Here is a 12105-nt window from a genome sequence, read left to right on the forward strand (position 1 = left end):
GGGTATGTAAACTTTTGAGCACAACTGTATTTCACTCTTTGCACATGCGTGTGTGCCTGTGCTCTGTGTTATGTAACATACACTTTGTGTTTTAACCATATTTATAAATACCTGGCAGTTCAGAGGTGTAAACAGGTCAGTAATCATCCAATGACCAAGCAAAATGCTGCTCATTCATCAGGTGATTGGGCTGTGTATACAGACAAAAGTGATTGGCCTCAGTAGCACATTAACCAGCGCAAACAGAAGATGTGCTGCCGAGAACATGATACTGTAGGAGGACAGAATGATCTATTAGAAATAGTTCTGTCCCCATCAATCTTTGTCCATCTGTGTAAGCGTCTGATAAACAAGTGCCAAAAAAGTTTAATTTAGTCGATTGTGCTCTAATGGTCTGAAATTAGTTAATGGAAATGTAACCTTAAAGAAGTTGTCCAGTTACCAAAACTGATTTTTTTTTTTCTGATAAATCTTGCTAATATGTGCCCCTCAACACATCTATTATGTTTTTTCAGCAAAATTACCTTTTATTGTGCACTAGCAGCACACGGTCATTGCTGGCTCCAGCTCTGATGGGGTTAATCTCTTCTCTGACTTCCTGTGTTCAGTTCCTACAAGTCCCAGAATTCTTTGTGGCTCTAGGGTGGTGTCTGGCTTATCTAACACACCCATTGTGTCTAATACACCCACTCTGCTCCCACCCAAACCCTCCTCCCTGCCTCTTCCCAGTGGATGCACTGAGATCAATCATACAGAGACAGCAGCAGCTCTACACAGCCAGGGGAAGAAAGTGTGTGTGCGCGTATATACAGTGTATGTGTGCGCGTATATACAGTGTGTGTGTGTATATACAGTGTATGTGTATGCGTATATACAGTGTGTGTGCGTATATACAGTGTGTGTGCGTATATACAGTGTGTGTGTGAGTGTGTATGTGTGTGTGTATGTCATACTCACCTGTCTGCAGGGTCCCGGTGCCATGCCTGCTTCCAACCCCTGTCTCGGTCCCGCCGCTTCGGCTGTGTGCAGTCTCCCCGGGGCACGCACGAAGCTTGCAGGACCTGGCGGTGGATCACCTGATACAGTCACCTGAGGCATCAGCTGATCGATTCTCGTGGTGTCGCCGGCTTTTTCGCGCCCGGCCGGCTATCAGCTGATCCTGCCGTCAGGGGACTTCATCAGCTGATTACCGGCAGCTCCTGCAGTGATGGGCCAGGATCAGACTCCGCTGCAGGAGCTGCCGGTAATCAGCACATAAGTGAGTATTTTTTTTTTTTTTTGCACTGATGCTTCAGCTGATTGTATAAATCGGCTTTTATACAATCAGCTGAAGTGTGATGTGATTCACGTAGTTTAACCTGACACATCATCTGATCGCTTTGCCTTCCAGCAAACCGATCAGATGATATTGGATCCTGATTGGACGGCGCGGGACCCTAACCCAGGATTACTGCGGAGGGGGATTTATTTCAATAAAGATGGAGTCACTAATTGTGTTGTGTTTTATTTCTAATAAAAATATTTTTCTGTGTGTTGTGTTTTTTTTTTTTATCATTACTAGAAATTCATGGTGGCCATGTCTAATATTGGCGTGACACCATGAATTTCGGGCTTAGGGCTAGCTGATAATATACAGCTAGCCCTAACTCCATTATTACCCAGCTAGTCACCCGGCATCAGGGCAGCTGGTGGAGTTGGATACAGCGCCAGAAGATGGCGCTTCTATGAAAGCGCCATTTTCCGGGGTGGCTGCGGACTGCAATTCGCAGTGGGGGTGCCCAGAAAGCTTGGGCACCCTTCACTGTGGATTCCAATCCCCAGCTGCCTAGTTGTACCCGGCTGGCCACCAAAATTAGGCGAAGCTTACGTCATTTTTTTTTTAAATTATTTCATGAAATTCATGAAATAATTAAAAAAAAAAAAGGGCTTCTCTATATTTTTGGTTCCCAGCCGGGTACAAATAGGCAGCTGGGGGTTGGGGGCAGCCCGTACCTGCCTGCTGTACCCGGCTAGCATACAAAAATATGGCGAAGCCCATGTCATTTTTTTTTTCTTTTTGGGTAAAAAACTGCATACAGTCCTGGATGGAGGATGCTGACCCTTGTAGTTCTGCAGCTGCTGTCTGCTCTCCTGCATACAATGAACATTTTGAATAAGGAAATGACATCAGACCTTTTTTATTTTTTTCATCAACAATCTTTAATGGCATTGTGCACTGATTAAAAACGCAGTGAGCAAAAACGCAGCAAAAAAGGCACCAAATCGCGGCAAAAACGTGACATGCAGCACCGCAGGTGACAGAGCAGAGCAAGTTGGTGACATGCTCTGCTCTGACACATAGTGTGCTGCATGTCACTGTATCCACTCTGGGACTTGTTGTGCAGGTGACCGGATGATACATGTCACTAACTTGCTCCACTCTGTGACTTCTGCTGCATTGTTCCAACTGTATACACTCTCACCTGAACAAGTCTCAGAGTGGGGCAGTTAGTGACATGTATCATCCGGTCACCTGCACAACAAGTCCCAGAGTGGTGAAAGATAGTGACATGCAGCACACTATGTGTCAGAGCAGAGCATGTCACTGTCTCCACTCTGGGACTTGTTGTGCAGGTGACCGGATGATACATGTCACTAACTGCCCCACTTTGTGATTTCTGCTGCATAGTACCAACTGTATACACTCTCACCTGCACAACAAGTCCCATAGTGGAGACAGTTAGTGACATGTAGCATCCGGTCACCTGCACAACAAGTGCCAGAGTGGAGAAAGATAGTGACATGCAGCACACTGTGTCAGAGCAGAGCATGTCACTGTCTCCACTCCGCTGACCTCACAGCCCGTACACGCTGCGATGGATGCAGGGGGACACAGAACAAGTAATCGGCCGACACTGGAGTCATCTGATTACTTGGGATGAATTGAGCAGTAAAATGCTCTGGTGCTCTGGTGCTCGAAGCCCATGCCGATTTTTTAAAAAAAAATTCATTAAAAATAAAAAAAATAAAAAAATAAAAAAAAAATCACATTGTTTGTGGGCTCCCGCTGCATTTTCTATTGCTAAGGGTAACCAAAGCAGCTACTGGCTGCTAGCCCCCGCTGCTTGGTGTTACTTTCACTGGCAATAGAAATGCAGGGAAGCATTTTTTTTTTATAAAGGTTTTTCCCTGAAAACATTTTTAAGAAAATGACGTGGGCTTCGCCATATTTTTGTATGCTAGCCAGGTACAGCAGGCAGCTACGGGCTTCCCCCAACCCCCAGCTGCCTAGTTGTACCCGGCTGGGAACCAAAAATATAGAGAAACCCTTTTTTTTCATGAATTTCATGAAATAATTAAAAAAAAAAAATGATGTGGGCTTCACCAAATTTTTGAGTCCAGCCAGGTACAACTAGGCAGCTGGGGATTGGAATCCACAGTGCAGGGTGCCCAAACTTTCTGGGCCCCCCACTGCGAATTGCAGTCCACAGCTGCCCCAGAAAATGGCGCTTTCATAGAAGCGCCATCTTCAGGCGCTGTATCCAACTCTTCCAGTGGCCCTGGTGGCAGGTGGCACGCTGGGTAATAAGGGGTTAATACCAGCTATGTTTTACCAGCTGGTATAAAGCCAGAGATTCTTAATGTCAGGCCAAGTTTAACCTGGCCATTAAGAATCTCCAACAAAGGGTTTAAAAAAAAAAAAAAAAAAAAAGACATCACACAGGGAAAAATACTTTATTAGAAATAAATACACAGACACAGTAGGGACTCCATGTTTATTACTCCCTCTCACCCCTCCACGATGGAGAGATTTCTGTACTGACCATGCCAGGAGAGAGCGAGCGGGGGGGGGGGGAGGAAAAAGAGAGCGAGCGGGGGGGGGAGGAAAAAGAGAGCGAGCGGGGGGGAGGAAAAAAGAGAGCGAGCGGGGGGGAGGAAAAAGAAGAGAGCGAGCGGGGGGGGAGGAAAAAGAGCGCGAGCGGGGGGGGAGGAAAAAGAAGAGAGCGAGCGCGGGGGGGGAGGAAAAAGAAGAGAGCGAGCGGGGGGGGGGGGGGAAAGAAGAGAGCGAGCGGGGGGGGGGAAAAGGGCGAGCGGGGGGGAGAAGAGAGCGAGCGGGGGGAGAGAAGAGAGCGAGGGGGGAGAAGAGAGAGGGGGAGGGGAGAAGAGAGAGGGGGAGGGGAGAAGAGAGAGGGGGAGGGGAGAAAGAGAGAGAGGGGGGGAGAAGAGAGAGGGGGGGAGAAGAGAGAGAGGGGGGGAGAAGAGAGAGAGGGGGGGAGAAGAGAGAGAGCGGGGGAGAGAAGAGAGAGGGGGAAGGGAGAAGAGAGAGGGGGAGGGGAGAAGAGAGAGGGGGAGGGGAGAAGAGAGAGGGGGAGGGGAGAAGAGAGAGGGGGAGGGGAGAAGAGAGAGGGGGAGGGGAGAAGAGAGAGGGGGAGGGGAGAAGAGAGAGGGGGAGGGGAGAAGAGAGAGGGGGAGGGGAGAAGAGAGAGGGGGAGGGGAGAAGAGAGAGGGGGAGGGGAGAAGAGAGAGGGGGAGGGGAGAAGAGAGAGGGGGGGGGAGAAGAGAGAGGGGGGGGGAGAAGAGAGAGGGGGGGGGAGAAGAGAGAGGGGGGGGAGAAGAGAGAGGGGGAGGGGAGAAGAGAGAGGGGGAGGGGAGAAGAGAGAGGGGAAGGGGAGAAGAGAGAGAGGGGGGGAGAAGAGAGAGGGGGGGAGAAGAGAGCGAGCGGGGGAGAGAAGAGAGGGGGAGGGGAGAAGAGAGAGGGGGAGGGGAGAAGAGAGAGGGGGAGGGGAGAAGAGAGAGGGGGAGGGGAGAAGAGAGGGGGGGGAGAAGAGAGAGGGGGGGAGAAGAGAGAGAGGGGGAGAAGAGAGAGAGGGGGAGAAGAGAGAGAGGGGGGGAGAAGAGAGAGAGGGGGGAGAAGAGAGAGGGGGGGAGAAGAGAGAGGGGGGGAGAAGAGAGCGAGGGGAGGGGAGAAGAGAGGGGGAGGGGAGAAGAGAGAGGGGGAGGGGAGAAGAGAGAGGGGGAGGGGAGAAGAGAGAGGGGGAGGGGAGAAGAGAGAGGGGGAGGGGAGAAGAGAGAGGGGGAGGGGAGAAGAGAGAGGGGGAGGGGAGAAGAGAGAGGGGGAGGGGAGAAGAGAGAGGGGGAGGGGAGAAGAGAGAGGGGGAGGGGAGAAGAGAGAGGGGGGGAGAAGAGAGAGGGGGGGAGAAGAGAGAGGGGGGGGAGAAGAGAGCGAGGGGAGGGAGAAGAGAGGGGGAGGGGAGAAGAGAGAGGGGGAGGGGAGAAGAGAGAGGGGGAGGGGAGAAGAGAGAGGGGGAGGGGAGAAGAGAGAGGGGGAGGGGAGAAGAGAGAGGGGGAGGGGAGAAGAGAGAGGGGGAGGGGAGAAGAGAGAGGGGGAGGGGAGAAGAGAGAGAGGGGAGAGAAGAGAGAGAGGGGGGAAGAGAGAGAGGGGAGAAGAGAGAGAGGGGGAAGAGAGAGAGGGGGAAGAGAGAGAGGGGGGGAGAGAGAGAGGGGGGGAGAAGAGAGAGGGGGGGAGAAGAGAGAGGGGGGGGAAGAGAGACGGGGGGGAGAAGAGAGACGGGGGGGAGAAGAGAGAGGGGGGGGAGAAGAGAGAGAGGGGGAGAAGAGAGAGAGGGGGAGAAGAGAGAGAGGGGGAGAAGAGAGAGGGGGGGAGAAGAGAGAGGGGGGGAGAAGAGAGAGAGGGGGGAGAAGAGAGAGAGGGGGAGAAGAGAGAGAGGGGGAGAAGAGAGAGGGGGGGAGAAGAGAGAGGGGGGGAGAAGAGAGAGAGGGGGGAGAAGAGAGAGAGGGGGAGAAGAGAGAGAGGGGGAGAAGAGAGAGAGGGGGAGAAGAGAGAGAGGGGGAGAAGAGAGAGAGGGGGAGAAGAGAGAGAGGGGGAGAAGAGAGAGAGGGGGAGAAGAGAGAGGGGGAGAAGAGAGAGAGGGGGAGAAGAGAGAGAGAGGGGGAGAAGAGAGAGAGGGGGAGAAGAGAGAGAGGGGGGGAGAAGAGAGCGAGCGGGGGAGAGAAGAGAGAGGGGGAGGGGAGAAGAGAGAGGGGGAGGGGAGAAGAGAGAGGGGGAGGGGAGAAGAGAGAGGGGGAGGGGAGAAGAGAGCGGGGGAGAGAAGAGAGAGGGGGAGGGGAGAAGAGAGAGGGGGAGGGGAGAAGAGAGAGGGGGAGGGGAGAAGAGAGCGGGGGGAGAGAAGAGAGAGGGGGAGGGGAGAAGAGAGAGGGGGAGGGGAGAAGAGAGAGGGGGAGGGGAGAAGAGAGAGGGGGAGGGGAGAAGAGAGAGAGGGGGGGAGAAGAGAGAGAGGGGGGGAGAGAGAGAGAGGGGGGAGAAGAGAGAGAGGGGGGGAGAAGAGAGAGAGGGGGGGAGAAGAGAGAGAGGGGGGAGAAGAGAGAGAGGGGGGAGAAGAGAGAGAGGGGGGGAGAAGAGAGAGGGGGAGGGGAGAAGAGAGAGGGGGAGGGGAGAAGAGAGAGAGGGGGGGGAGAAGAGAGAGGGGGGGGAGAAGAGAGGGGGAGAGCGAGCGGGGGAGAGAAGAGAGGGGGAGGGGAGAAGAGAGAGGGGGAGGGGAGAAGAGAGAGGGGGAGGGGAGAAGAGAGAGGGGGAGGGGAGAAGAGAGAGGGGGAGGGGAGAAGAGAGAGGGGGAGGGGAGAAGAGAGAGGGGGAGGGGAGAAGAGAGAGGGGAAGGGGAGAAGAGAGAGAGGGGGGGAGAAGAGAGAGGGGAGGGGAGAAGAGAGAGGGGGAGGGGAGAAGAGAGAGGGGGAGGGGAGAAGAGAGAGGGGGAGGGGAGAAGAGAGAGGGGGAGGGGAGAAGAGAGAGGGGGAGGGGAGAAGAGAGAGGGGGGGAGAAGAGAGAGGAGGGAGAAGAGAGAGGGGGGAGAAGAGAAGAGAGGGGGAGGGGGGAAGAGAGAGAGGGGGGAAGAAGAGAGAGGGGGGGAGAAGAGAGAGGGGGAGAAGAGAGAGAGGGGGAGAAGAGAGAGAGGGGGAGAAGAGAGAGGGGGGGAGAAGAGAGAGGGGGAAGAGAGAGAGGGGGGAAGAGAGAGAGGGGGGAGAAGAGAGAGGGGGGGAGAAGAGAGAGGGGGGGAGAAGAGAGAGGGGGGGAGAAGAGAGAGGGGGGGAGAAGAGAGAGGGGGGGAGAAGAGAGAGGGGGGGAGAAGAGAGGGGGGGGAGAAGAGAGGGGGGGAGAAGAGAGGGGGGGGAAGAGAGAGGGGGGGAGAAGAGAGGGGGGGGGAGAAGAGAGGGGGGGAGAAGAGAGGGGGGGAGAGAGAGGGGGGGAGAAGAGAGAGGGGGGGAGAAGAGAGAGGGGGGGAGAAGAGAGTGGGGGGAGAAGAGTGAGGGGGGGAGAAGAGAGAGGGGGGGAGAAGAGAGAGGGGGGGAGAAGAGAGAGGGGGGGAGAAGAGAGGGGGGGGAGAAGAGAGAGGGGGAGAAGAGAGAGAGGGGGGGAGAAGAGAGAGAGGGGGGGAGAAGTGAGAGAGGGGGGGAGAAGAGAGAGGGGGGGAGAAGAGAGAGGGGGGGAGAAGAGAGCGAGCGGGGGGGAGAAGAGAGCGAGCGGGGGGGAGAAGAGAGCGAGCGGGGGGGAGAAGAGAGCGAGCGGGGAGAGAGAGGGAGGGGGGGAGAGAGAGGGAGGGGGGGAGAGGGAGGGGGGGAGAGAGAGGGAGGGGGGGGGGAGAAGAGAGAGAGGGGGGGAGAAGAGAGTGGGGAAAGAAGAGGGGGGGCAGAGGTGCTCTGTCACCAACTGTCTCCACTCTGTGACTTGTGGTGCAGGTGACAGAGTGCAGACAGTTGGTCCCATGCAGCAGGACAGATGGCAGAGCATAGCGGTGACATGCCTGTCAGTGTCTTGCTGCTGGGAGGAGCACACGATCACACTGCCCGACACCGGCCGCTCTCCTGACATCGCAGCAGAGCGGGCGGGTGGACAGTGTGATCACATACTTACGTGCAGGGAGGGATTCAGCTGAAGACCCCCCCCCCCCCTGCACTGCACACTGGCGCCCCGTGCCTCAGCCTCACCATCTGCAGGACGCCGGCTCCACACAGACGTCCTCCGGATCCTCCCCTCGATGCTGAGCTGTGACGTGCGGTAGTCACCGCCCACAGCCCTGTCACTCAATCTGAGTGGCGCCGGCATCCTGTGACGTACCCGTCTTGTTTGAGAGCCCGGAAATGCCGGGACGTCAGAGGATGCCGGCGGCCACAGCTCCAGGGGGTCATGTGACAGGCACTGAGCGTGCAGCATAGCGCCGCTCAGTGCCAGAAATGGAAATACAAGCCAATGGAGAAAATACCTAGAATTGTAAGTAGAACTTCGACAGAAAATAAAAAAAATGGGTGAACCACCCCTTTAATGTTTCTGTGGGATGGGAGTAAATGGTAGCATTTGGGGTCCCATTTGCAACTTTTGCACAGGGCCACACTTTCTCTAATACCGGCCTTGAAAGTGGCCATTTTTTTTTTTCTTTTTACTTCAAAAGATGGATTAGGGTTCTCTTTTAGGGATGAGTAAACTCGAAAAGTAAAGAAAAAAGTGGAAATTCAGCAACTGACCTTCTAAAAATGCAAACATTTTATTATCCAAATATTAAAAATTATCCATAGACAGTAGTACAAAAAAAACAAACAGCAGGAGTCAAAAACCGATGTGTTTCAGATATTATGCCTTAGTCCTTGTTTCTGAAAACAACTCTGCATCATGTATGCCACAAACATGGCCAGCGCTGATTACTCCACTTCTATGCCTCCTTGGAAAAAACACATCAGGTGATGATGGATGAGGTGGTGGCACAGGATGAAGTGGAGGAGGAACAGGGACCATTCACACATGGCTCGGAGGGTGGGTTCCTGTACCAACAGCCGCCAGGTATACAACTGTCCAGCCAGCCGACAGTTTTTGAGGCTGAGCAGAAACAGTTTTCACAGCAGGGAGGTACCCAAAGCTGCTCATAGGCATCACTGGATTGTGGCTGGGGGTATACTGAGGACACAGACTATATACCTCCCATCGGGGACAACTGGTCATTGCCTCTGGGCCGTCTGGCATACATGAGCTAATACATGCTACAATACTTGCGCAACAACCGTCACCTTGCCCATATTGTTACCAGGGCAAATTAGTGGGTGGATCTGCTAGATCCCCGCTACAATAACAACATGCCATCTTTACTTACATCAATGACATATGATCAGAAAAAGCGGGAATACAAGTGCACTCTGGTAGATGAACTACTGACTGCGTTCTCACCACACAGCGGGGCCTCAGTAAAAGCACAAGGCAGGAGGAGGAAGTCGCCAATGCAGATGGGGCACTGGCACAACCTCGTAAGGGGGCAGGTTAGCCTGGCTGAAATGTAGAAAAACTTCCTCAGCAAGCCACAACATCAGTCACGATCATATGACATAGTCCGTATTAGCAGGAGGCAGAGTTTCAACAACACGGTGAAGAGTATGTGTCCACACGTCTACACGTACTGAGTGATGGGTCTGCCTTATTTAACTTTTGGGTCTCCAAATTGGAAACATGGCCTGAGCTTGCCCTTTACGCCTTGGAGGTGTTGTCCTGCCCTGCTACAAGTGTACTAATGGAACGTGTGTTTAGCACGGCAGGGGGTGCGATCACAGACAGGCACATCGGCCTGTCCACAGCCAAAGTGGGCAAGCTCACATTCATTAAAACGAGCCAGGCGTGGATCCCACAGCACTTGTCTGTACCTTTACCTGGCTACAGAAATATAGTAGCCGCACCCAGCCAATGTTATATTCTACCACAGTTTGTTTTATTTGCCATTCCCAATGTTTTGGGGCCTTCACAAATGTAAAAAAAAAAAAAAAAAGAACAAACATGTTGACTCCACCTCAACTTGTACCTCTCCTGATTCAAGATTATTTTTTTATTCTATGTATTTTTAGAGGTTTTCTTTGTGTTCTGTGGGGGGTGAGGGGGGAACCCACAGGCTCAGTGGCTGCAGTGTTAAAACATTGGCTCTGTGGGGGAACACAAGTTTTATTTTATGTACTTCCTATTTAATCATGCTTGCTATTGTGACACAAAAACTTTAAGTTATTTCCCTATCCACATTTGTTTGTAGAGAAATGGTCCTGCTCTTACACCAATTTTGCTTCCTTTTCCGTGCAAGTGTTAAGGGTTCTTTACATGCTGCGACATCGCTAGCGATCTCATTAGCGATGTGAAATTCTAGATCGCAAGTGCGATCTTTCGAGATCGCACATGCGTAAACTGACCTATGTGCGACCTCGAAAGATCGCACTCGCGATCTAGAATTTCACATCGCTAACGAGATCGCTAGCGACGTCGTAGCACGTAAAGTACCCTTTATTTTTCTTCGATGAACAAGAATCCACATTTTTTCTTGAACTAAAACAAAAAAAACCTCCCAACATTTATTCATATATGATTATGACAACACACTCCTTTTCAGTTGGCCGTGATGTCACCAAAGGTCCCTAGAACAAGTGAAATACTCAAAAGACAAAAAAGGCGCAATAGGGTCTTATCGGAGGAGATGCAAGGAGACAAATGGCAGATAAGCACAACTGATGTGGTTGCGAAGTCACTCATAACCCCTATGTAAGCTGTTAAGAAGAGGCTGCTGCAGATCCATGCTGTGAGAAATGTATTGAGATGGAGACAATTGAGTAAAATCTTTGCTGCCAGTGATCCAATAAGAAGCAGGAGATGGAAGTTGTAGCCAAGCGGTTTATTGCAAGTGGTTTTTAAGTCAATGTATTTCAAAGTACAAAAACTTATTAGGACTCCTAATCTGTGGAAGCAGATTGGGAGTCATGATGATGAGAACACTATGTACTTCGAAACGCATTGACTTAAAAACCACTTGACTGCAATAAACCGCTTGCCTACAATCTCCATCTCCTACTCATCACTGGGTCACCGGCAGGGCAGATTGTCTCCATTTCTATAGCAAAGGTCCTTAGGCAGTCTTAACCTCGTAACAGAAACACTGGGGACCTCTAAGAGAGTGGGGACCTTGGGCAAATGCCCAGTTTCTCCCCAGGGTGTAGGTCTGATTTTGGAGAAACGTGGTACATTAGGTGATGTTATAATTCCAGTGTGACAGATGTACTTCCCCAAACATCTGCCCTCAAAGAAAAGTTGGAAATCCCAAAATGACAAACATTTACATTTATCTAATGTATATAGCCTACAGTTTTCATTTTATAATTTCGACATTTTAGTTAAAAAAAAAAAAAAGTTGTTCTACTTACCCCAATGACAAAAATCTGATGAAATTACAAAGAGATTAGTTGGATCTGCTAAGTATTTGCTAAATAGTTTCCCAAATTCTTGTTCTTTCGATTCGCTAAGTGCTCCAACCAACACAGGAACAATGGTAAACTCATCTTTATGGCTAAAAGGAGAAATACAGAAGTATTTGAAGCAACAAAATAAACATTGAAACATTGGCATGTGTGGACTAAAACATGTAAAAGGCGTCTTAACACCCCCCCCCCACACACACACACATATTGGACATTTAAATTTTAGCAATAAATCCCAAATTCAGTGGTGAATAAATTTATAAAATATCTTTAGCGCTTTAGTGACCTAGGGACGTACGGGTATGTCCTAGGTTGTTTCACTGCCTTTGATGCAGGCTCTCAAGCGAAGCCAGCATCTTTCCCTACACGTCAGCTGATCTGAACAGCCGGCATGTTCCTCTAACAGGAGCAAGAGGAGAACCACCTGCAGCTGTTAATCAGTTAAATCCCACTGTTAAGCTGGTGTCACACTAAACGACAGCGACAACGACGTCGCTGTTACGTCACCATTTTCGGTGACGTAACAGCGACCTTGTAAGTCGCTGTTATGATCGCTGCTTAGCTGTCAAACACAGCAGAAGCAGCGATCATAAGGTCGCTGTGCTACATGTTCAGAGAGCAGGGAGCCGCGCTTAGCGCTGGCTCCTTGCTCTCCTGCAGCACACATCGGGTTAATTAACCCGATGTGTGCTGCAGCTACATGTCACAGTGCAGAGAGCAGGGAGCCGCGCGCACTGCTTAGCGCTGGCTCCTTGCTCTCCTTGCTACAGTATACATCGGGTTAATTACCCGATGCATACTGCAGCCACATGTCACAGTGCAGGAGCCGGCACTGGCAGCAAG

The 12105-nt window shown here is 51.7% G+C and overlaps 1 protein-coding gene across 1 annotated transcript in view; it reads right to left on the reverse strand.

The window, feature by feature from the left end:
- MEMO1 (mediator of cell motility 1) overlaps nucleotides 1-12105 on the reverse strand; it is a 61661-nt gene that overhangs the window by 25782 nt on the left and 23774 nt on the right. Inside the window, exon 3 of the mRNA XM_075339616.1 lies at nucleotides 11209-11351. Within this exon, the coding sequence (XP_075195731.1) occupies nucleotides 11209-11351 (143 nt within the window). The remainder of the gene's footprint in view (nucleotides 1-11208; nucleotides 11352-12105) is intronic.

Source organism: Anomaloglossus baeobatrachus, chromosome 3 (assembly GCF_048569485.1).
Source record: "Anomaloglossus baeobatrachus isolate aAnoBae1 chromosome 3, aAnoBae1.hap1, whole genome shotgun sequence".
NCBI classification, from domain to species: Eukaryota; Metazoa; Chordata; class Amphibia; order Anura; family Aromobatidae; genus Anomaloglossus; species Anomaloglossus baeobatrachus.